The sequence below is a fragment of the Rattus norvegicus genome, chromosome 10, assembly GCF_036323735.1.
Source record: "Rattus norvegicus strain BN/NHsdMcwi chromosome 10, GRCr8, whole genome shotgun sequence".
NCBI classification, from domain to species: Eukaryota; Metazoa; Chordata; class Mammalia; order Rodentia; family Muridae; genus Rattus; species Rattus norvegicus.
Genome location: NC_086028.1, coordinates 105,788,573 through 105,813,435, shown reverse-complemented (window position 1 = coordinate 105,813,435; position 24,863 = coordinate 105,788,573). Strand labels below are relative to the sequence as shown.

The following is a 24,863-nucleotide window of genomic DNA, read 5'->3' as shown; positions in this document are numbered from 1 at the left end:
GCTGTCGAACACCCCCTCCAACATTCCATCCTTTCTGTGATGCACTTAGACATGGTGGGTGGTCCAGGCATAGGAGGCTTCCGTAGCCAATGCTGTACCAAGGGCTGCTCTCTCTGCTTCAGGCCTGACTGGCTGTTCCCCATTTGATCCTTTTGAATGGTAGCCCATGTCATGTGACAAGACGAACTCCCTATCTTACACCCTTCACTTCCTTTTTAAGGGGTACAGACACGTGTGACTGACGGCCTCCGCAGTCCTCCTGTCTCCACACAGACTGCCGCAGCGCTCTGTGGGGAGAGTTCAAGGTTCACACGTGAGCCCTGAGGATAACTGTATGTGCACTACAGGACCCCCTTAGCTCCAGCTCCTGTCTGTCCCTTTGCTTAGCCATGCCCATCTTGGGGCACTTAGAGGAATACGTTAGGGTGTGGTCCAGGCCGAGTTTATCTGCAGGCCTAGTTACTGAGGCAAAAAGGAGATAATCCCTGCATCACTGGTGAGGTGGTCCCATGCCCCTGGAGGGGACGATACTCCAGTCACTGGAAGTAAGCTTGTGTGATACAAAGTGATACAAAGGGAACATTGTATCACTGCAGGGGAGTCTTTTGTTACTTGAAGAGTGTCTGGCCTCACTGGAAGGGAGAGACTTGGTTACTGGAGAAGGGCCTGACATCTCGGGAGGACAACCTAGAGTCACTGTAGGGGTGCCTTGTATCAGACTCATGTCACTGGAGGGAAGCCTTGTGTCAGTACAGAGGAGAATGCCCACCATCCCTGTGGGGACTTTTGTGTCCCCAGAGAAACAGCCCTTTGTCACTGAATAGTAACAAGGAAACCAGCAGCGACTTCCACAGGACCCCAGCTCTGAGGTACTTTCCCTTTCCGGTGGTCCCCTAGCGTCTGCCTTGGCATGAGGGTAGAGGGGGCTTGGGGGAGGCTTGACTTCCCACATCTGGCTGGCGCTCACTCTAGGCACACTCTGGCATAGAAAAGAGCAATTCAAACTGTGCCCAGGCTTGAGGCCTCACACCTGAACACATGGGCGAGCCTGATGACTTGAAGCTTCTTCTGCAGACCCTGAAGGTCAAGGGCCAGAAAGCTGAGGCCCAATAGTGGAAGACTTGCCTTTCCACAGAGGCTACCACACCAGCCTCCTCTACGCTGGTCCTGGACTGACACAGTCCAATGTGCAGGTGGCCTGCAGCCGTCCTGGGGAAAGGAGTGGGTGTGGATTCTGCACAGAGAATTCTCTGATGTAAAAAACAGCCACAGTGGGACCTGGTCCTAGGGAGAAACCAGGCAGAGCTGGAGCAGGCAAGACACCCCTGGATGAAGGTTCTGGAGGATGTGCCTGTATCTGGGTGGGTGGCCAAGTTCCTAAGCTGTATATCGCTGTCATCAGCATGTTACAAACATCTGTGAAGCTGCTTATGCCAGGAGCTCAGTATAAACAGGCGAAGTTCACAGACAGGCTGTACAGATGGCGGAGGGGTATCCAAGTCCCCAACTCCAAGCAGCTGGATTCTGTACATCCGCGAATCCTTCCCGTGGTGCTGAGGAGACAGAGGTCACAGAGCCCTGGAGGAAGTCACTCCATACCCAGACCCTTGTTTTCTGGGAGGGGCATGTGGTTTGGACTCTAAGACAAGCCTCTCCCCTCACTGCCTTGGGCTTCGCTGAGGAGGGTTTGGGGAGGGATGGCCCCCTCAGCAGAGCTGGTCCAGGGCCCAGGAGGACCAACATGAGCCTTGGCCTCAGGTAAGGCAACAGGGCTTTCAGTGTGGGAGACTGAGGTAGATCAGGCCCAGGTGACGTTGAAGCATGATGACATGTTTTCATTGATTGCTCAGAGGAATGTGGTGGCCGGCCCTGGTTAACAAGAGATCCTCCTCTCAGGATAGGGAGGCTGAGCTCAAGGTCTCATGGTAGGAAGGACCCCCAGCAGCCAACCTCGGTCGACCTACCCTTCCCAGTCTGGCAGTTTCCTGGCTGGTGAACCCCAGGTAGATTCACACTGGAGTTGGCTCATCCCATCCTGTAGGGGGCAGGCGTCTGCCCTCTGACCAGGAACCTCTCTACCACCTATGAAAAGGTGTGGAGAACCCAGCGGCCAAACAGCCTTTTGTACACTTTTCTTCAGGGGACCCTGGAACCTATGGAAGGAGACAACCACAGTGGCCAAGGAGCCTGAGATGCAGGAGGCTTCTTGGAGGGGGGCGAGGTTTTCTTCAGTTAAAGTGTGCCCTAAACACCCTCTCCTGGAGCCATGAATGGTGGCATCACTGGGCAAGGCCGATGGCAGCTAGCACCAGTCAGCAAACCCTGGCCTCGTGCAGGCCCAGGAGCACTGTCCCTCCACGGGGCCTCAGTGAGTCAGGAGGGACTGAGTTCTGAGAACCAGCTGCCACTCTGTGGGGTCTCTGGCTTTCCTTACTGTTCTGGAGGGAATGTCTGGGAACCAGGTCCAGAGAGTTTGATTCTGGGGGGATGGCTGCACCCCAAGCTTGTGTCCTTGACCTTTGCACTCCAGACCTCTTGGTCTGCCCATGAATTAGATCCTGGCGTCGCTCCCAACCTGAGGTGGCCTTCTGGTTCCTCCACAACCCTGCCAAAGAGATGGGAGTCTCTGGACCCCACTCAGTCAACCGTTACTGTAAAATGCCCATAGATCGCCATCTGGTGGCAGAAGTGGGTCATCTGCCGTGACCTAAATTTGGGATGAAGAGACAGACACTGGTATTCTAGACTCTGGGCTAGTCAAAACGTGGAGATGTGGGTTTGGACAGGGACTCACAGGTCGGGACAGGACTGTGTTGGGTAGGGCTATACAGCCAGGGGTACCAGGACCAGATCAAAGCCACATTCACTTTTGTGGGGGGTTCCAACTACACTGTAGATGCCTGCTTGTCCTCCCCCCAACCCCCCAGCCTCAGCCCTTCTTCACTCCTCTTGCGCCCCAGCTGGTCCCCGTGTTCCCAGAGTAGGGCAGTGACTGAGTGCAGATTGAATGGGAGGGTTTGAGGGGGGTGTCATGCATGTGACCTGAGAGGCAAACTTCAGTCCAGAACCTTCCAGGCAGCAGCATGGAGTGTCTGCCTAGCATTCAAACAGAAGAGAAGGGTGGGAGAGGCCCAGGTCGAGCTCACATCAGCACTGGCTGCCGGCCAGCCTTACCCATCACACTGTGAGCATTACTCAGAGCTCCAGTTACGGCCCTGTGGATCTGCCCTGCTGCCAAGGCTGGTCTGCCTGTTTATGGGTCCCTTCTCCTCCCCATGTGGCCTGTCCTGTGTCACCTTGCAGGCAAAGAGGATCTGAGGCAAGTGCTACCTCTGGTTCACCTCGAAGGCTTTTCTCCCTTGAGAGGGGCCATGTGTTTGTTTTCAATAGCTTCCCTGACAACGAGGGTCAAAAGGTTAAAGTCAATCCCATTGGTTGATTTTAATGGTAAAAGGGCTACCCCTGGAAGCTATGGGAAGATCAACATGTGTCTGCAAAGTCTCCTTAGCCAGGCTGGGTGACACGGCTGCAGGCCAGAGGGAGGAGTAGGTGGACAGCGTTGGGGTCACTCTGCCAACTGCAGGTGGCCTCCCACCAAACCTAGGCCTCCCGAGACACAAAGCTAGTCATTACCCCAGTACAGTTAAATCTTCCCTGAAGATATCAGGATCTGGGAGGGCGACATAAATAGCAGAAAGGATCCAGCATAGGTGGCACTCAGGAGGCAGAGGCAGGTGGCTCTCTGTGAGTTCGAGGCCAGCCTGGTCTGCCCTCCTGATGCACCAGGGCTTCAGAAACCCAGGCACACGTGCAGATTGGGGAGTTTAAGAGCATCCATGGTTGTGTGGTTCTGAGCAGCCCCTTTGGCTGTCTCATCCTCCCATCCTCCCTCAAGGACTTGGGCACTGAGTATAAGACAGGCCTGTTTGGTCCCTGTGCCACCACGGCCAGCATGATCTGCAGGAGGCTAAAAGGTAACTCACTTCAAGACGAGTACACTTCCGGTGTTAGTACAAAGTTCTGGAGTCTGACACCAAATAGTTGGTTATAGGCATATTTAAGCACAGCATAATTTGGTGAAAGATTTTCCTGGTGATAATTAAACTCGAGCCACGTGCACAGTGTAGTTAAAGGCACGACTTCACTGAACTTCTTTATGTGACATCTCCATGTGACATCTCCCACAAAGATGGGGTCTATAATTTGACTACACGTGACACCTTTCATAAAGATGGGGTCTACAGATTAACAAGCTCACGATAGGCGTCTGGGGGAAGGTGCAGTGACGTCTTAGCCACATAGCTCGAAGGATGCCAGGCTATTAACCACATCTGCTCCCGGCTTTCTGGGGGGTTAACAGGTTAAGCATCTACTTCGTTGAAGGAACAAGACTGTGTGCTTAAGATTCCTGGTCCTCTAGTGCTTCTCTGTGAGCACAAGAACCTCCCTCCTTCTCAGCTTTTTCTTTGAAAGATTTATTTATTTTATGTATATGTCAGTACACTGTCGCTGTCTTCAGACAAACCACAAGAGGGCATCGGATCCCATGACAGATGATTGTGAGCCGCCCTGTGGTTGCTGGGATTTGAACTCAGGACCTCTGGGAGAGCAGTCAGTGCTCTTAACCGGTGAGCCATCCCTCCAGCCCTCCTTTTCAGTTCTTAAAGTGAAAATTGTGGCTGTAATAGAGGCCAAGGTTGCATGCCTTGCCTGCATGGCCAGCTTAACCAATACAGGCAACCATAACAGAGTTACGAGAATCGCTTACAGAGGACTAAGGAAAGGGGAAAGCCAACCTAACCATGGTGGCTATTCAAAGGTCACCTGAGAGACTTCTTATGCAGATTGCCAATAGTGTGAGAGAATCCTGACACACAAAATCAACACACGCTGGGAGGTCGTTGATCCCCACCGCTCTGCTCGAGCAACAAATCCTCTACAGAAGCTCTATTTTGTGAAAATGTGGTTCTCAATCCTCTCATCTCTTGACTAATTTCTGCTAATGTTTTTGCTTAACATTACTAGTTAATTACTGATAGCTTACTAATATTAGTAATTAGCTAATATTGCCAATTAGCAATTAATGTAATATTACTTATTATTACTAGTCATTGCTGTAATTTTACTAATCATACAGGCTCTATCTGAAACCTCTCTTTTTACTCCAGCAGTAGTCACTCTTGGGACTGGCAATTAAAAAAAAAAAAAAAAAGACTAGAATCAATCACTAGGTGGGCAAAACAGCGTCACAAAACATCACACTGTCAAAACATCACACTGTCTGCTACCCAGGCTGTGCCTCTTGTTCCTCATGACAAAAAGCGTTTGGATTCTGCATCGACGAGCTGAGAGTTAACATGTAGTCAGATTTTTAGGTCGCTGATATTGTGTCCTCGCTGCCTCCCTAAGTCACTGGCTTATTCGTCCTCTTAGGATGTCTCCTCCTGATGGGGTCATCGTCTTTAGATGCTTCCTTTATCTGGTAGTCGCCAGGATGCTTTCCTGGTCGGATGCATCAGAGTGGGAGCCATCTGGGACTGCGATCACGTTTGGAAAGACACAGGCGTAACCCCACCATGATGTTAGAAGAGCATCAGGCCTTTTTCATCGATCAGTTTCTAAATCTTTCCATTAATGCACACATTACACTGTGTCTCTTTGGGGCGAAATGCCTTGGGGCAACAGAAGAAGCATCCATTAGAGGGAAAAGTTTAAAGTTGGCTTGGTTGAGTATAGTAAAGTGTGGGGACTTAGGTGGGTGTTTATACCCTTCTTTATTTTTATGTTTTTCACTAATATATCTATTTATCCACTTTATATCCTGATCACAGCCCCCCTCCTCCAAGTCCCACCTTCCCACCCCTACCCCTTTTTATTTTTAAAATTTGCTGTTTAAGTACTTGAATGGGTCATCCCACAATAGCTTGACCCCATCCCGTGGACTGTCAGGGATTTCAGTGACAGCAAGGACATGTAATTATCATTCTGTAAATTGCAAAATTCCTCAAACAGTTTGCTCATGTGAGTCGGACCGTCATCAGCTTTTAGTTGTATTGGGAGTCCTAGAAGGGAAATGCATAAGGAGATTTTTGACAATGGTATTTTCATTGAGCCCACAGAGCCCCACGCCACGCCCGGGACCCTGCTCTTCAGCTGACAGGGACAGGCACTGTGCACACTTGTAGAGCACCGTATTGCACAGGTCTCTACACACATGAACACAGAGAAGGCCTCAGTCACAGACAGCCCTTGTTCCAGATATCAGGCTGATGGGAGAACCACCCACTACTAATTATGCACTAGGAGCTTGGAATACTGTGTAAAATTTGCCTCCGATAGGAGATAGGCTCTTGTGAGCCTCCTCTGCCTCCCTCCATTACCAGAGTCCGATCATTTGTGTCAGGGAGAGGCAAGCATAAAAAATTAAAAAAAAAAAAAAAAAAAAACCAAAAAAAAAAAAAAAAAAAGAACAAAACCTACTTAATTAACTTCTGAAGATTTACACTTAAGGCTTTTTACATACGGTTTGAGATCTTTAAAATTCAGGGCAATTTTAATTCCGAGGTTAAGGAAAGACGCCACCACCACCACTGGGTGACAGGGTGACAGGGAACTCAGAAATATCTGAGAAACAATCACACCAGCCGATACTGTGAAGGACACGAGAATGTGACCAGGGCATGATCGTTCCATGGAGCAAGAACTTGCTGGAAGGTTCTAGTTTAACACAGTTTTTTAGACAGTGTGATGTAATAGACTCTCAGGCTATACAAAAAAATAATAATAATAATTTTAGGTGAAAACCTCAAAGTCAGCCAAACTCAGTTCTAGGGCGGGATTCGTTTACAGAGACGCTGATTCTCTTCCATTTCTGTCTCCAAGTTATTCATACCCTGCTTGTCTTGCTTTCTGTTCAGCAGGCTGCCTTCTTAGGACCTCCCCCCAGACGTTTCCATCCTTCCATTACACCCTCTCCACATTCAGAACTCTCTGCAGTGTTCCTTGTCTCTCACGTTAGGCTGGTCTCCATTCTCAGAGCTTCTCTACCCTCACGTGCTAATTTATAGATGGATTCAGTTGGTGTCGAGCCTCAGTCTTCCTTCAACATACCCATTTTGGGTGAGGATGTACAAACCAGGGCTCCAAAGCCCCGTCTTGACCGCCAGACTCTGATTCCTCCTCTGTCCACCAGAGTCTGGCTTTTGAAGACCTGTTCCTGTCTCTCACATCAGGACAAGCAGAGTCTGACACACATCTGCTGAGTTAGAATGGGGTCACCTCCTAATGAGCGTGAGGCTGGAGGGCTCTGAGTTCCCGCCTGCCGAGACCTGACAGCCTGTGTCCCGTGGAGAATTTATTATTTTTTTATGATCTTCCTGAGAAGTCATACTTTACTGGGATCCAGCTTACAAGATAATTGACTGGGATCCACCCCCCCACAAACACACCCCTTTCATGGGTTCTTTTTACATTAGCACCTGTGTGTTTCCTGTTCCCAACATCAATGGTTTCTTGTTAGGGAAACAAAGGGTTAATTTTTTTTTTTCTTTTTCTTTTTTTCAGACCGAACCCAGGGCCTTGCGCTTGCTAGGCAAGTGCTCTACCACTGAGCTAAATCCCCAACCCCCAGAGGGTTAAATTTTAACCACTTGCATAAAGTTGCTTTGCTAGTCTGGATCTTCACAAACATTGTATACAATGCTTTGTCTCAGGACCCAGAAGAACCCACATTGTATACAATACTTTGTCTCTAACAGAGAAGAACCCATGTTATTTCATTCTCTCAGTTCCTATCCTGACTCCTGGGGTGAGTCGTCTGATTTCCTACCCCCTACTTTTGTTTAAAGGAGAAATGTCTTAACTTCTCCAAGAGTTGAGCTCCAGTTGGGTGCCAGCTGCGGGCTGGCTATGCATCCCTTCCTTGGAAGGAACAACCTTGTTTATTAACGTTCCTGGTTCCCTTACTGCTTATCTGTGAGCACAAGGACCTCTGTGCCTCCCACACAGGCCCACCTACCAGCCAGCATCTCGCCACAACCCTCTGTGGTCAGATGGGACCCATGGAAAAGCCAGTGGCCTTGATGAGTGGACTAGGGAGAGGGCTGGAGTGGAAGTTGAGCTTGACTCTTTCCAAGGTGGCCTTTACCTGGTACGTGCCCATGCAAGCCAAGGGATGGGCTCAAGCACCAGATGCCAGCCCCAGGCCTCAGAGCTGTCAAGTGGGCACATGAATTCAGGGAGCAGTGGGTGTGGGAGGGGCTAGTTCTGATGCCATAGCGGCACCAGATGGAGAGAGGAGAGAGGGCTCACCATGGCAACAGCAGAGTCCGCAGGGGCTCGCTGCTTCCTGGAGGTGCAGGAGGGTGTGAGACGTGCTCACTCATGTGTCCGCCCTATGGTGGAGTCAGTACTCACATCCAAAAGACACTCAGGTGTGAGCACACAGTACCACTTGCACGGTGTGGGGGTAGTTCACATACATACATGCAGGACAGATGTGTAAAAGGGCAAACACACACAGGCATGCCTGGAAACCCTGCCGGACAAGGCCGCTGGAAGGGCATTGGCTCAGGATGGGGACTGGTCCCCTGAGCGTGGCTGCCTCCTGTGGATTTTCAGCTTCTAGCTGTTTACCCTGACGTGGCATCACCATGAGCTCTGGCCTCCACCACTCTGGCTCACAAGGACAGCGTCAGTTCTGGTGTGAGGTGGGAAGCATTGACAGGCACTCGAGTAGGAATCCCAAGCTGTGTTTGTGTTCCTCTTGACCCTCAGGTTCACCCTTCCTCCAGGCAGCCCTCCAGATGTTTGTTAGCCAGAAGCCCTGGGGCCTCATCCACGCTGGGTCTGGAACTCCCAAGGGTGTCTTGCACAGCTGCCTCGGTGACAAAGGCGACACAGACTCAGCACCCAGGGGGTGCTGGGGTTTAATGAGGACCCACGATAGGATGCCTCAGAGCCTGCGTGCTGAGGAAGGGCAGGCCTCGGAGGCAGAGCTCTCCCCAAGCACATTCCTTCCCATCCAGTGGGCATGCTGGGCCGGCTCCATAAGCCATCTGGAGATAGCAGAGCTGGCTTTCTCCCCGCTATGGTCGGCTAAGGAACCCCAGTTTGGAAGCTCACCGTGAGGGGTTGGGGTGTGTTCTGTTGTCCTGAGCACCTTAGTTTCCTCATCTGAGATGTGGGGGTTCATTTGAATCAGGGTCTAAAGAAAATGGCATCCCCTGCCCTCCCCAGGTCAGGAGCAGCCCCGAGGTACTTGGGGAGACAAGCCAGGGTTTGAATATGGGGCACTTTACTGCCCAGCAGAAAGAGGCCAGCTCCTCAGTACCAGTGGAAAAATCAGCTCCTTGCTCTCCCTGGCCAGCCAGGGCCTTCAGTGGCCTTCCAGCCCCAAAGGGAACTGAGCCCTGTGAGCGGAGATGGCTTACCTTTCCTTAAATAAAATTTTTATGTGTGTGGTTGGTTTCTGCCTGAATGCACATCTCTATTGTCTGTGTACTGCATGTGTGCCTGGTGCCAGTGGGGGCCACAGGGCCACTGGATCCCCTGGGACTGGAGTTAGGGTGGCTGGGACCTGCCATGTGGGTGCTGGAAATTGAACCCAAGTCCTCTGGAAGAACAGCCAGAGCTCTGAACTGCTGAGCCGCTTCTCCAGCCTCAGTCTGACAGTGACCTTGATGTCACAGGGAGGTGTCCGTGGTCCTTGGGACTGGGAGCTGAGCCCGCACTGGCCACTCCTCAGTCCGCTGGCTGGGGGCCATGTCCAGGTGTGGGGCTCAGAGCAAGGGGCCGGCACGCTGAGGCTGGGGTGAGACACTTGTGCTCTGCTTCTTTGCAGACGGTGCCCCGCTCAGTGAGCTATCCTGGTCCTCGTCCCTTGCAGTGGTTGCTGTGTCCTTCTCTGGGATCTTCACTGTCATTGTCCTCATGCTGGCCTGCCTGTGCTGTAAGAAGGGCGGCATTGGGTTCAAGGTGAGGACCTCGCACCGGACCACGAGGGCCTGTCGTGTCCACCCACCACCCTGTTCCCCTCCATCTTGGGGCTACCGTGATGGTTGATTTTTCTGCAGTCACCTGGGGACCCATGGAGCCCCTTGTCTGCTATCCCACAGCCCCTCTACTGGGTGCTCCTGGGACCCCCATCCCCTTCTCCTCCTTTAGGGACCTTCTTTGTAGACATGGCCTCAACACTGCCAGTCCAGCACCAGGTCAGGCCTGTCTGTGTCCAGAGGAGTTGAAATATCCTTAAGGAGCCTTTAGGGGCTCTTGGAGCATTCTGACTGTCAGGGAGGCGGCTACCCCTGCAGAGATCCTTCAGTCTGTGCTCACTGAGTCAGAGGGAAAGTGAAGCCCTACAGACACACTTCCCCCGGCAATGATATCGTCATCTTTCCCTCAGAGGACAGCCATCAGGTTCCAGAAACGAGGGCACCTGTTCACAGCCACAGCGGCCATCCTATCTGTGGAGTGTCCACAGAAGGCCCCACGTCCTTCACTAAAACCTCCCTAGCAGGCTAGACCCCACAGCTTGAGGCCTCCACTCTAGTGATGGAGGCCCCAGGACCTCCTTGCATATTTCCAACCCCATGGCCACCCCTGTCACACTGTGGCTCTAAACAGGAATGCAGGGCAGAAAACACAGAGCTGACCTCCCCCCACCCCGCCCAGGAGGCACCACTGGGGGCTGCGGGGGCTGCAGCCTTGTCTGTCAGCACATTGAGGCCTGGCCAGAGCCCTGGACATTCCCGCACCCACGTGGCGCTGCAGGCTGGGCAGGAGGTCAGGGTGGGAGGAGGGCTTGTGGCCAAGCACAGAGCCAGCCTGTATCTTGGGGTACCTCCCACTGGGTAACCTGCACCAAATGCTAATTACCTTTTTGCACAGGCCCCAGCCAGACATGGGCGTTGAGTTCCTTAACGGGTGTTGTGGTGGCACCAGAGGCTGCAGATCTGCACTGGCCCTGGTGTCCCCACCCCGGGGGACAATCTCCTGACCTCAGGCACACAACAGGCTGGACAATCAAAGCAGAGTTGCTCTCCTCGAGGACCCTGAGGGCAGAGCCTCAGGTCTTAGCGGTGGGGGTGGGAACCTAGGGTGCAGCTTAGGCGAGCTTAGGCGGCCATTGTGTAACAAGCCCCTCCTCAGGCACTGAGAACAAGGCCCCACACAGGGACTGGCAGCAGCGCCTCCCACCCTCGCCCTTCTCACCTCCTTGGGAACATGGTGCCCAGAACATTCCAGCACCAGTGTGCTTTGGTTGGAGGATCCTTCCTTGCCTCCTGCTGCCACAAGCGAGCTCCCTGGTGGAGCTGTTCTGGGCAGGGGCTGGATGCTCACTTTGTGCTACCTGATCGCCCGCTGTGCTGGGGGAACCCGGCTGGCTCTCTGGCAAGGGAAGGTAATGGCTGAAGCCAGAACTAATTAATACTACAGAGGGGGAAGTGGGCATCGCAGGCCCGGGCGTGTGGGACTAGAGGAAATTCTAACATGGTCCTCTAGGCTTTGGGAAGGGAGATTTGCCACAGGTGTCAGTGGCTCTTCTGTGCTCAGACCTGGGCTAGCCACGAGGAACATAAGGTCACCCCCCTTTACAGAAAGACAAGTGACCTAGAAAAAGAAGAGGTCCCCAGGGGACGTTTAGCTGTCTGTCTGCAGGAATGTGGCCTGGAGTGGGTAACTAGGCTCTAGTCCGAGTTCAGTCCTCAATCCTCAGAGCCTCAAGTCTTCACCTGGGTAGGGGACGTAGGGTGGGACCGAGTGGCTGGGAGATTTGCCCGGTCCTGAGGACAATCTGGCTTTGTTTCCCCTCTGTCCCTGTTTTGGGTTTTATGTGTTTGTTTGTGGTTCTAGGCAAGTGTTCTTCCACTCACCCTGTCCTTGTTTATGGCTGTTTGGCCTACCCCAGACTAACCCTGCTTGGAATGTGATTTAGATGAGGTGGGGTGGGGGCAGGGTGGTCTCTCCTAGGCTGATCCTCTCCAGAGTAGCAGCCTGTCCCCAGAGTGGCCTCCAGGGATGTCCAACAGCAGACTCTTAGGGCGTCTGGGGCACTGGATATGCTGCAGGGCTGAGGGGACACCACAGCCTGCAGGCAGGCGGTAGGGGTGGGGACGATGAAAAAGTCCCTGGGTTCCTTGCTCCCTGTCCAGGGATGAGGAACCCAGTTACTTTCCAAGATATACAGTGGAGCCCCTGCTTATAAATCTCCAAGCCACGGGTTGGGTTGGGGACAGGGGGGAGACCACTGACAGGGTCCATGAGGGTCTGCTCTGCCTCTGGCCCTTGACCTCTGTCTCTGGGCCTTCTTCAAGTGGGACTCAGCCTGGGTTTCCAGCCCCACCTGGGCCCGAGTCCTTTGTCCCCTGCTGCGATGGTGTCCCTGAGGAATCAGGGGCTATGAACAGGGAGGCCATCCAGCAGGGGCCCATGCTCTAGGCCTGTATTAGTCAGGTTGAGTTTTGGGGAAAAGGGTCTTTCATAGCCTGTGTCCTGACCGCCCACCTATGCTGGCCCAACTTGCAGGAGTTTGAGAATGCTGAAGGGGAAGAGTATGTGGCCGACTTCTCGGAGCAGGGCTCCCCGGCTGCTACTGTACAGAACGGCCCCGATGTGTATGTCCTGCCTCTCACTGAGGTCTCCCTGCCCATGGCTAAGCAGCCGGGTCGCTCAGGTAAGCAAGCCTGTCTCCCTGAAAGTGCGTACAGTGGGGGATGAGGGACACTTGGGCCATTGCAGCAAGGTCTCGTTCAGGCTGCATTTCATGCTGGGCTGTGTTGGAAGGTCCATGGAACCCCTTCAGGACCTGAGGCCAGCTGTCAGCTGGCTTGAGAGTAGCCTCGAGCCTGTCATTTCTCCACCCAAGGGGCTGCCATGCAGAAGGGTAGTAACTGGGGGAGGTGGCCCAGCACTCTGGCTCTGGGATTATTTACCGTTCTCTGCTTCTAACCCCAGACCCCTGCTCCCCTATACACAGCCTTGTAGGAGCAAGAGAAGCAACAACCCCACCCTACCTCTACCCTCCCATCCCCTCTGCCCCTTACCAAGTGTAGGCCCGGCCTCTTCCCGTGGCTTCCTTTACCCAGTCTGCCCCTCCCTTTTGCCTTCCTCCCAGAGCCTCTTCCTCTAGGCTAGTCCCCTCCCCGCACCTGTCTGGAGGTGACAGGTAAATGCTGCTCTGATCACCATGGTTCCTGGGACTATGGCTACCTCTACAACAGTCAGCTCTCGGGTCTTTACAGCCTGGATTTCAGCTAAGGGTTGTCCCTTGTCTATCTGACCGGTCCAAGAACACTGCAGAAGGTGTCAGGCTGAGAGTGCGGCTGGCCCCAGTGCCGCTGTGGTGAAAAGCAGGCACTCTTCCTACCTCAGCCTTGGAGCGACCCTACCGGGCCCTCAACACAATGCTTCTTTTTTTTTTTCCCCCCTTTTCTTTTTTTCGGAGCAGGGCCTTGTGCTTGCTAGGCAAGCGCTCTACCACTGAGCTAAATCCCCAACCCCAACACAATGCTTCTTATCAAGGGCCCAGCCTGCGTCAAAGACTAGGGTCTCGGTACCTATTTGAGCCAACAGAGAGGACATCCGGCCACCAGCCTGGCCCAACACTAAATGCATGGTTCTGTGGCTCATTGAGTCTCGTGGGAGAGAGCTCGAAAGTCAGGCAGGATCCAGACATGGATATGGACACGTTATCCACTGGCTCAAAGGCCTGCAGTTATCTCTAGCACTTCTTATGAGACAGGCAGCCTTGGCTCTCCATGGGCAAGGACAGTGGGACAGGGACTCGGAGAGGGCAAAGGTGCTTTCTACATTGTTTAGCTCTGTTGTTTTGGCCGGGGGGGGGGCATCTTTTAAGGAGGGAGAAATTTGGCGTGAGATTAGTCAGCCCACCTAAGCCCCCTCCCCTACCTCTAGCTCCCAACATCAGCATTCTCCTGCCTCTGTGCTTGTCCTGGTTTCTCCTGTTGGGACCCTGAACCTGCTCTGGGACAACTGAGGTCCTAGAGACCCCGGGGTTTCCACCAGGCATCCAGTCAGATTGGGTTCAGGGCTTAAGTCTTGGGACACAGGGCCTGGTGGGGCTCTTCCATGAATTGGGCGCCAAGCCAACATTCCCTGAGTCTCTTTGTCCCTGAGGGCTGCTGCCTTCCCTTGGCCCTCCCAACCGCTCTAACCCTGGCCTTCTGGGCTATCAGCGTGGGAGGAGAATTCAGAGAATCTGAGGGGGCATGAGTGGGTGCAGTGAGTCCTGGCCCTTTCCTCTGCCCACACTGACCCTTCTTCTCCACTGACTTCACTCAGCCTGGCCCACGGGGAGAATGGACCCAGTGTGTCCCGTACAGGGCTGTGCCAAGCAGCCCCCAACAAAGGCGGCTTTGGTGCAATGGGTGTTTGAATGCCAGCCTGTGGCAGGGGTAGGGGGTTGGTTGCTCTGCTGTCTTCCCAGGCCTCAGCACCAGCTTCTTGCTTCATCCAGACGGCCTTCCAGGCCCTGCTGTCTGGGCTTAGCTTCTCCCACTGGCTCTGGGCGCCATTTTCCAGGCTTGCCTGGATGGGGATTGAGATCTATGGCTCTTCTGAGAGCAGCCACCTCAGAGCCTGAGAGATGCTGGCCCTTGATGACAGCCCTCAAGCCTGGCCTCCACTTTATTGACTCTGGCGGGGAAACTTGGGGGAAGCTCCCTGCGCCCTGAAGAGCCTGGTAAGGAAGATGAAGCAGAGTGGTGGCTAAGCAGTTCCTGGGGTTCTGTTCTATTCTAGTGCAACTCCTCAAGTCCACGGACCTGGGCCGCCACAGCCTCCTGTACTTGAAGGAGATTGGCCACGGTTGGTTTGGGAAGGTAAGCATGCCTCAGGGTGGTGGGAATTGCTACTCCTGGGGATGCCCTGGGGAGGGGCTCTTTCTCACACACCCCCGACTGGACCATGCATCCGAGTCCCTTTTCTTCGGTGCGGACCCCCAGACAGTGAGAAAAGCGGGAGGCTTGCAGGTGGACTGGGGCTGAGTGCTTAGTGGGAAGTGGTACGACCCTCCGAGGCACTGGGAGCTAAACGGCTTGTCCTGTGGAGACCGAAGGGGGCCCTGGTGACGCCTGTCACATCTGGCAGGTGTTCTTGGGGGAGGTGCACTCGGGTGTCAGTGGCACGCAGGTGGTGGTGAAGGAGCTGAAGGCCAGCGCCAGTGTGCAGGAGCAGATGCAGTTCCTGGAGGAGGCGCAGCCCTACAGGTAGGTGGTGTGCTGGGGGCAGGGCAGGGGACCTGCTGTGGGAGAACCTGGAGGTGTTGTGGGGAGGGCTGTGTTGGGGGGCCCGGTGCGCCCTCTCCTGCCCTCCAACTCAGACGCCCGTGGACTCTTCCAGGGCCCTGCAGCACAGCAACCTGCTTCAGTGCCTGGCCCAGTGTGCTGAGGTGACCCCCTATTTGCTGGTTATGGAGTTCTGTCCCCTGGTAAGTGGCCATCTGCGGGGAGGCAGCATTGTCTGTCCAGGTCCTATTCTGTAGCTCATTGTTCCAAAGGGGAGTGGGAGGCCCTTCTGAGCTGGCTCCTCTCCTGCTCTGCCTCTTGGGATCTTTTGTTATTTCTCCAGTAGAGTCCTAGTGGTCCCTGCCCTGCTCTGCCTCAGAGGGGGGTCTGCTTAGAGTGAGCCAGCAGCAGCAGGGGCAACACTGTGGGGTCTGGGGCAGTTCAGTGTGGGGAGTCCTGGGACAGCCACAGGCTTCACACAGCTCCTGGGGCAGAGCCTGAGTTTAGGATCCTCGTGTGGCTCCTTGGCCTCTTTACATGCGCAGCTCTGGTGCCAAAGCTGCTTCTGTATGAAGGTCACTGTGTCGGAATCCAGACATAGGCTTTGCTGAAACTGCTGCGAACACTAGGGCTGCCAGCTGATCTGCAGGTCACCCGACCCAGGTTGGTGGCGGGCTTGTGATGCGCTGGTAGCTGCTGCTAGCAGGTGACTGTGTGCTCTCTCGGCAGGGGGACCTCAAAGGTTATCTACGGAGCTGCCGGGTGACAGAGTCCATGGCGCCTGACCCCCTTACCTTGCAGCGCATGGCGTGCGAGGTGGCGTGTGGTGTCTTGCATCTACATCGTCACAACTATGTGCACAGGTGAGGGTTAGCGGGACTAGCCAGGCCGTGGACACAAAGCCCCGCTACCCCAGTGCCTTGACCCTGAATGCCTCTGTACAGGAAAATCGCAGTGATCCCACTCTGTGGGTCTTGTGAACTGGGTTCGTCTAATAGCCACTCTGCAGGGAATTTTATAATTCCTAAAATTGTGAAAACTAGGGGTGCTGGAGAAATGGCTCAGCGGTTAAGAGCACTGACCGCTCTTCCAGAGGTCCTGAGTTCAAATCCCAGCTACCACATGGTGGGTCACAACCATCTGTTATGGGATCTGATGCCCTTTTCTGGTGTGTCTGAAGACAGCCACAGTGTACTTATATATAATAAATAAATAATAAAAATAAATAAATAAAATAAATCTTTTTTTAAAAAAATTGTGAAAACTGGCTGGGCACAGCAGCTTTCGCCTTTAATCCCAGCGCCTGGGAGGCAGAGGAAGGAGAATCTCTGTGAGTTCAAGTCCAGCCAGGCCTACCTAATGAGTTCCAGAATACCCAGGGCTGTGCAGAGAGAGAGAGAGAGAGAGAGAGAGAGAGAGAGAGAGAGAGAGAGAGAGAGAAAGAGAGAGAGAGAGAGAGAGAGGAGACCATCTCAAAAAAAGTAATAAATTGTGAAGACTCATGTTTGAAACGTACCTTGGCAGACGATTAAATGAAGACATTCCTCCTGTCTGTTAGAACAGTCAGCCATACTTTGGGCCCCCACATGGCCCTGGTCTCTTTCCCTCACACCACAAAGGGAGTGGCTGGGCTGGCCCTGCAGTGGGAGGGGTGGCTCTCTCCTGCCTCTGGTGACCAAAAGACAGGCCAGGATGTCCAGTCGCCCGTGAGCCGGGGGGCACGGGCTGGAAGAAGTAGCGATGGACGAGCGGCCCGCCAGCCCCGACGCTGCCCAGGCCGTCCTCCCCAACAATATCCTGGTGCTGAGTGGGTGCACAGTGACTCCAGCATCAGTGATTTTGTTGAAGAGGGCAGCTGCCAGCCTCCTGTCCTGCCTGATGCCTAGCCCAGCTGCCCCACCCATAGGTCACCCAACCCCGCATCCGTCCCCTGGTACAGTCCTCCTGGGGTTGAGACAGGCCAGGATGACTCTGTCTACAACCGGAGAGCCCTCGGCGTACCGGCAGTATGGCGGATGAGGGTGCATCCCATAGCACTCTACCCCAAACACCAGGGGGCCTCCAGCCAAACTGGAGTTATATAGAGGCTGGCATCCGGGCTTGCCACTGAGTTGGAGGAAGACCTGGGGTGATTTTTATCCTCCACGGAGGGGAGCTCTGTGGTCCACCCTGTTCTAGACCTCGGCTCCAGCTTGTGTAGGAGGGCGGGGAGGTCTACACTCTAGAACATAGGCTCTGACTGTTGGCAGAACCCTCTGATTCCACTCCAGGCCTTGGCTTATTAGTTCTTATCTCCTGGGGATTGGGATGACAATGTGGTGTACTGGGGTCAGAAGGTTGAGGGCCCTGATAGGACACTGCAGACACACTTTGTCTGTGGCTTGGGCAGATTAGGAAGAGGGCAGAGGGGGCTAGGGCTCTGGTGAGGTCTTGCTGGGGGGGTGTCCTTGATCATCTTTTGCCTGAGTTTCACATGCATTGCCAAGTGCAATGTACCGCCCACACAGATCTTCCAAAATGGCCATAGAGAGTGCAGAGCCAAAGCTTGGGCGCAAGAAAGTGGTCCCTCAGACATCCCTGCCTGTCTGTCTGCCTGACTATGCCCGGGAGCCAATCGCCCAGGCTGACACTCTGCTGACACTGCCTACCCTTCTGCAGTGACCTGGCCCTGAGGAACTGCCTGCTGACGGCTGACCTGACAGTGAAGGTTGGCGACTATGGCCTGGCCCATTGCAAATACAGGGTGAGTAAGGGCAGGCAGAGCCTGTGTGCAGGGGTGGCTGCTGACCGGGCTCACTCCCGACCTGTCCCTGTAGGAAGACTACCTCGTGACGGCCGACCAGTTGTGGGTGCCGCTGCGTTGGATCGCGCCAGAGCTGGTGGATGAGGTGCATGGCAACCTACTGGTGGTGGACCAGACTAAGACCAGCAATGTGTGGTGAGCACAGGCCTGGCTGCTGGAAGGGTCTTGGGATGCCGCCTCCCCAGGTGCCAGGGCATCAGCTACTCTAGTGGGGATGCAGCTTTAGCTCTGCTGCCTGCTCTAACATTTTGACTTCCTTCTCCAGTTAGGGTGAAGGCTGGCACCCAGGGAGAATGCTCATGCCTGCCACCCAGTGGCCTTAAAAGCTCATTCACAGGCTACTTAGTTGATGGTGGGTTTCTGAGGTTCCTGTACTGGTAGAGTCAAGGGCGTGGGGCCTTCAGGACAGGACCAACTGACACCCACCAATACTGGGGTCATATTTTGGTTAAAACCATCTTGAGCTGCTGTTGTAGGCCACGTGTCCCTATGGGATATAGGGCTTTGACTTGTGTTTGTGCCAGGAGAAGGGCGGCTGTGGCATAATGAGCTCCAGTCCTGGAGAGGCTGGCATGAGACAGGTGTTCAGGGGTTCTGGGCAGTCATGCTCAGCCGTGTGTCACTGTGGTTGCCCCTGCAGGTCCCTGGGTGTGACCATCTGGGAGCTTTTCGAGTTGGGCGCGCAGCCCTACCCCCAGCACTCGGACCGGCAGGTGCTGGCTTACGCCGTCCGAGAACAGCAACTTAAGTTGCCCAAGCCCCAGCTACAGCTGACTCTGTCTGATCGATGGTGAGCACCCCACCATCCTGGTCAGGCAGGCCAGGGGGGCACAGCCTGGGGCTGGCTGGTCCACCTCTACATGGCTTCTGGGTCTCTGCAGCCTGAACAGGCATGGGGGGAAATCCCAGGGAAATACTCCAACCCAGAGCCCTTCCCAGGTTCCTGGGTCTGCCTTGGGAGATTGCCTTGACTGCCCCCAGTGTCCCGAGGGTACTCTGAGCATGGGGGAATGGACTGTCTCCGGAGGGCAGGTTATACTCCTGGCCAGTGTGCCTCTGGAGGTGTCCAGGGCCACCTATTAGGGCGTCCCGGCAGGTACGAGGTGATGCAGTTCTGCTGGCTTCAGCCAGAACAGAGGCCTACGGCTGAGGAGGTTCATCTGCTGCTGTCCTACTTGTGCGCCAAGGGCACCACGGAGCTGGAGGAGGAGTTCGAGCGGCGCTGGCGCTCCCTGCGGCCGGGGGGCAGCGCGGGGCTGGGCTCAGCTTCCACAGTCCCGGCAGCTGCCGCATCTGAACTCACTGCTGCTTCATCTTTCCCGCTGCTGGAGCAGTTCACCAGTGACGGCTTCCACGTGGACAGCGACGACGTGCTGACAGTCACTGAGACGAGCCACGGCCTCAACTTCGAATACAAGTGGGAGGCTGGCTGTGGCGCTGAGGCTTACCCGCCCCCAGGCGCTGCTTTCAGCCCAGGTTCCGCAGGGCGCCTGCAGGAGCTGTGTGCACCCGACAGCTCGCCGCCGGGTGTGGTGCCGGTCCTCAGTGCCCACAGCCCCTCAGTGGGTAGCGAGTACTTCATCCGCCTGGAGGGGGCAGTGCCGGCTGCTGGCCATGACCCAGACTGTGCCGGCTGTGCTCCCAGCCCCCAAGCTGTGTCCGAGCAGGACAATAACTCTGAGGAGAGCACCGCTGCATCCCTTGTCATGGAGCCGCTTCTGGGCCACGCACCACCCACTGGGGGCCTGTGGGGCCCCTGCGACCATCATTCTCGAAGGAGGCAAGAGCCACCCTGCCCCTCACGCTCACCCTCTCCTGGGACCCCGATGTTGCCAGCTGAAGACATAGACTGGGGTGTAGCTACCTTCTGCCCACCCTTTTTTGATGACCCACTGGGCACATCTCCCTCTGGGAGTCCTGGGGCCCAGCCATCCCCCAGTGATGAGGAGCTGGAGGAGGGAAAGACTGGGAGGGCTGCTCAGTGTGGACACTGGAGCTCTAACATGTCTGCCAACAATAACAGTGGCAGTCGAGACCCAGAATCCTGGGATCCTGGCTATGTGAGCAGCTTCACAGACAGCTACAGGGACGACTGCTCCAGCTTAGAGCAGACCCCTCGGGCCTCCCCTGAGCTGGGCCATCCCCTGTCCCAGGAGGATTCCAGAGATTTTTTACCTGGGCTAGTAGCAGCTTCCCCTGGCCAGGAGTCAAGCCGTTGCTTCAACCTGCTCCCTCTGTGTCCTGCCAAAGGCCTGGCACCTGCTGCTTGCCTCGTCCCACCCCCCTGGACAGAGGCAGCTGTAGGTGGGGCTGAGAACCCCATTGTCGAACCCAAACTTGCCCAGGAGGCTGAGGGCTCTGCTGAACCCCAGCTACCCCTTCCTTCTGTCCCCTCCCCATCCCACGAAGGAGCCTCGCTTCCCTCGGAGGAGGCAAGCGCTCCTGACATCCAGCCTGCCTCTCCTACACCCGCTGCTGGCAGCTGGGTGACCGTCCCTGAGCCAGCCCCCACCCTGGATAGCAGCAGCAGTTCTCTGGGGCAAGAGGTACCCAGCAGCGAGGATGAAGACACAACCGAGGTTACGTCAGGAGTCTTCACCGACCTGTCCAGCGACGGCCCACACACGGAGAAGTCAGGCATAGTACCAGCCTTGCGCTGTCTGCAGAAGCAGGTGGGGACCCCTGACTCCCTGGACTCTTTGGACATCCCGTCCTCAGCCAGCGATGGCGGCTGTGAGGTCTTAAGCCCATCAGCTGCTGGCCCCGCTGGTGGGCAGCCCCGTGCCATGGACAGTGGCTATGATACAGAGAACTATGAGTCCCCTGAGTTTGTGCTCAAGGAGGCCCATGAGTCAAGTGAGCCTGAGGCCTTTGGGGAGCCAGCCTCAGAGGGTGAGAGCCCAGGGCCCGATACTCTGCTCTCTGTCTCCCTTGGTGACCTCAGCAGAAAGAACCCCTACCGAGACTCTGCCTACTTTTCAGACCTGGATGCTGAGTCCGAACCCAACTTTGGCCCTGAGAAGCACAGTGGGATCCAGGACTCCCAAAAGGAGCAAGACCTGAGGAGCCCACCTAGTCCAGGGCATGAGTCTGTGCAGGCTTTTCCCAGGCCTGAGGTGTCCAGCGAGGTGCTGCCCCCTCCACAGCAGTCAGAGGAGCCCATGCCAGAAGGCCCCGGGTCAGAGCCTCTTGAGGCTCAAGGCCCAGTTGAAGTGGAGCCCGTGCCAGGCCCAAGTCATTCCAAATGTCTCCTGTTGACCTCCGCTCCACTGAGCTCGGAAGGCAATGGCACGGAGTCCCGGGGTCCCCCAGGACCACTGTCAGGGCCAGCCCAGACCGGGCGGATGGGGAATCCTAGCACATCCAGATCCCCGCTCTGCCTGGCCCTGCCTGGCCACCCTGGGACTTCAGAGGGACGGCCAGAGGATGACGAGGACACCGAGGACAGTGAGGAGTCTGACGAGGAGCTCCGGTGCTACAGCGTCCAGGAGCCCAGTGAGGACAGTGAGGAGGAGCCATCAGCGGTGCCTGTGGTAGTGGCTGAGAGCCAGAGTGCCCGGAATCTACGCAGCCTGCTGAAGATGCCCAGCCTGCTGTCGGAGGCCTTCTGCGACGACCTGGAGCGCAAGAAGAAGGCTGTGTCCTTCTTTGATGACGTCACGGTCTACCTCTTTGACCAGGTGGGCTGCTACTTTGGGGATACACCGGGCTGGGAGAGGCAGGGCGGCCCAAGTCACGCTGCGGTTTGCCCCTCCAGGAGAGCCCCACCCGAGAAGCTGGGGAGCCCTTCCCCAGCACGAAGGAGTGTCCCACGTTCCTGGAGGGTAGCCCCGGCTCACCCAGTGCCACTGGCGTGCCACTGCGGGCTGGTCACTCGCCAGACAGCTCTGCTCCCGAACCGGGTGAGTCAGGTTTTGGGGGCCAGAGCGTGACATCACCGTCACGGGAGGTCTGGATTCAAAATGCGGTATTACCTTAAGTGGGGACTGGGGGATGTCACACAACAAAAGTGACGCTCTGGTCTGACTTGCAGGCAGTAGGTTCGAATGGGATGGAGATTTCCCACTGGTGCCGGGCAAGGCTGCTTTGGTGACTGCGCTGGATCCTGCCGACCCTGTCCTGGCTGCGCCTCCCACGCCAGCTGCACCATTTTCACGCTTCACGGTGTCGCCCGCACCTCCCTCCCGCTTTTCCATCACACAAGTATCCGACTCAGATGCCCAGTCCATGGGAGGTATGAGTGTGGTGGGGGCTGAGGTGGAACAGGGGGACACCGTGAATGGGTATCCATGAGGGGTGTGAGCAGGGGAGATTTGGTGGCCTCTGGTCTGCTGGACATTGCCCTGTTAACAGTGTCTGTCCCCTGGCTTCTGGGCAGACACTGTGTTCTGGCATAATTGACCTACTGCCTCCTGGGTCCAGGACCTATCCACCCTGCCTACTCTGCCCTCCATAGCAGGATGCTGGGCACCTGTTCTCAGGCTGACTGTAGACTCCTGAGACTTGCTAGAACATTCCCAGCATGGTGGTCTCTACTCCTGTCACCATCTATGGCTTATATCTGATATGAGGTTCTTGCTAGGAGTCTCTATGGGACTTTACCCAGGTGGTGGTACAACATAGTCCACCCTGTCAAGTTATGTGCCCCCTCCAACTGTCTACACCAGGGTAGGCTCCCATAGCCCACTAACAGTTCTGACCAGTTCTTCTGCCTGTTCCTCCCCTCTGGGTATCTCTTCCCCAGTTGTCCTGGCTGTGGTAGCCTTGAGGGAAGAACTCGTCACCCTCCCTTGTCCCTGGCATGAGGAAACAACTGCATGACTCTGACCACACCTTCTTTGTTTGGGCCTCAGTTCCCATGTGCACACAGATATGGGGAGCATTTGTTAAACATTGTCAGCTTTGGATCTGGGTTATATGGGGGAGATGAGTGGGTCCATCTCTCATCTAGACACAGGCCTACCACATTGAGCAGGCCTGTCGCTGGGCCAGACACTTGTAGGGGTGGGTGAGTTTTGGTGTGTGAGAACCTTTGTCTGGTATCTCCCCGAATGCTCACAAAGCACCCCCTTTACCAGGCCCGGCAGCAGATGCTGAGGGCCGATGCACAAAGGCTTGAGACCCAGGTAGTCCCACCCTTCGGAGGCTGGCGTCACTGGAGCCCCTGCCATCCTGCCCAGGCAGCAACAAGGATGGTGACCAGGAATGAATGGGGACCACCGGCACCCTACGGCATCCTGGAGAAGCAGGTGGACGAGAGGCCTCTATCTAGCCCTGGACGTATTGGGCTGTGTACCTTCTGTGTCCTGGGTGGACGCCGGGGTTTGCTGCTAGCCCCTGGAGATACCTGTAGCTTAAGGGCCTATGGGTATCTGTAAGCATATATATATATACATATATATACACACACACACTCAAGAAGGGCCCCCTGGCCCTTAGGTGACTCTCTGCTCCTGGTAAGACTCCCAAGCCTCAGCCACTCTTCCTATATGGCTGTTGGTGGTGAACTGGCCTCAGGCCAGGACCAGGCAGTCCATGGGCCTGTATGCCCTTGTTGACTAGGTCCTGCCATATGTTCAAAGAACACTTGGTCAGGTTTCAAGATGGCTTTAAGCCTGCAGGTCCCTTTTGGGTCCCCCCCACCTTTCTTACTGGGGTCTAGGTTTGCTCGGAGCAAGGTTGGACCTCTGGGCTCCAAGCCCTTATCTCAGATTTTCCGTGGCTATTTCCCCTTCACTGCCTCTGTGGAAGCCCTTCCCCACAGGGTCTGTCTGGATTATTCTGGCCTAGGTCCTGCCCAGTAGCAGGGGCTTCCAGGCTGCAGCCGGACTGCCCCAGTGATGCCCTCTGCAGGGTAGTGTGGGCAGCTCTCCCTCGCAGAGCAGTGCCTGCCCCACACCCTGGTGGCTAGAGGAGAGGACCCTACAGCCACTATGGGGCTCCTGCCTGCAGGCAGGGCTGGGAGAAAACAGGGCTGGGGTGGGCAGTACAGGGAGTATTTTTGTAACTTGCTGGAGTGAATGAAAGGGGGCGATTCTAAGTTATTGTTGCCAAAGACGTGTATACCTTTGCTTTGGGGGTGGGGGCAATGTTTTCTTTTTTGTTTTTGTTTTGTTTTTAGTTTGAGGCTTAGGATGCTGGTGCAATGATTTTCTTGTTCCTTGTTTTTTAAGAGAAACCAAGCTAAGAAAAAAAAAAACAAAAACAAAAACAAACAGCCTCCTGCTCAGTGTTTTCTTTTGGGGATCTGTAGCTAACACCCTGGTGGATGGTAAATGGGGAGCTCAGCTGTCACCTCTGCCCTTTTGCCCCACATGCCAGGTGGGGCCCCTCCAACCCTCTCCTGCCCCTCGAGATGGCTCTCATGAAAGGGGACCTCCCAGATCAGCCACCTGCCTAGCTTCTAGCACATCCTGAGTCCGGCAACTGTGGAGTAGGAGACAGGAGACTGGCAACAGGACTCCCGTGCTCCCTACTCTGCCCATCCTGGGGCTAGCCTGTGCCTATGTAATGGGTGGATGCTTCCAGAGGATTTCTTGGGGAAACTGATAGCGGAGGTCTACCTGGGTCTAACCTGCATCCTACAACTTCTGTCCTCAACCGAGCTCATCACACTGCTGCATCTGAGCACAGACTTGACTGGGATTTAGAGAGAGAGAGAGAGATCCTGTGTCTTAGTTGAAGCAGGGAGGCAGCTGGAGAACTGGGCTGGGGCTGGCTCTCCCTACGCACAGTAGCACAGCTGTGCTCATGATAAACCATGCTTATAAAGTCAGTTACGACCTCCCCACCTCCCCGTTCCTGGTCATACTACC

The 24,863-nt window shown here is 55.2% G+C and overlaps 1 protein-coding gene and 2 non-coding genes across 13 annotated transcripts in view; 2 read left to right on the top strand and 1 right to left on the bottom strand.

Moving 5' to 3' along the window:
- The window catches only part of Aatk (apoptosis-associated tyrosine kinase), a 36,464-nt gene extending 12,199 nt beyond the window's left edge, over nt 1-24,265 (top strand). For 4 of the 11 annotated variants that reach the window (XM_063269888.1, XM_063269890.1, XM_063269892.1 and 1 more), the window contains exons 2-13: nt 9,842-9,975; nt 12,526-12,673; nt 14,761-14,840; nt 15,109-15,227; nt 15,361-15,448; nt 15,975-16,108; nt 17,904-17,988; nt 18,062-18,183; nt 18,689-18,838; nt 19,145-21,728; nt 21,806-21,950; nt 22,082-24,263. In XM_063269888.1, the coding sequence (XP_063125958.1) occupies nt 9,842-9,975; nt 12,526-12,673; nt 14,761-14,840; nt 15,109-15,227; nt 15,361-15,448; nt 15,975-16,108; nt 17,904-17,988; nt 18,062-18,183; nt 18,689-18,838; nt 19,145-21,728; nt 21,806-21,950; nt 22,082-22,341 (4,049 nt within the window). In that variant the 3' untranslated portion in view covers nt 22,342-24,263. Of the gene's footprint in view, nt 1-9,841; nt 9,976-10,019; nt 11,402-12,525; nt 12,674-14,760; nt 14,841-15,108; nt 15,228-15,360; nt 15,449-15,974; nt 16,109-17,903; nt 17,989-18,061; nt 18,184-18,688; nt 18,839-19,144; nt 21,729-21,805; nt 21,951-22,081 lie in introns of those variants that run through there. The other 7 variants (XM_063269893.1, XM_063269894.1, NR_172137.1 and 4 more) reach the window with 6 other exon arrangements.
- Nucleotides 17,009-17,111, bottom strand: Mir3065 (microRNA 3065). Its single transcript, NR_037349.1, has one exon. It is a non-coding gene; the product is annotated as a microRNA 3065 (primary transcript).
- Nucleotides 17,029-17,094, top strand: Mir338 (microRNA 338). The gene has a single exon (NR_031783.1). It is a non-coding gene; the product is annotated as a microRNA 338 (primary transcript).
- Nucleotides 24,266-24,863: the final 598 nt, after the last annotated feature.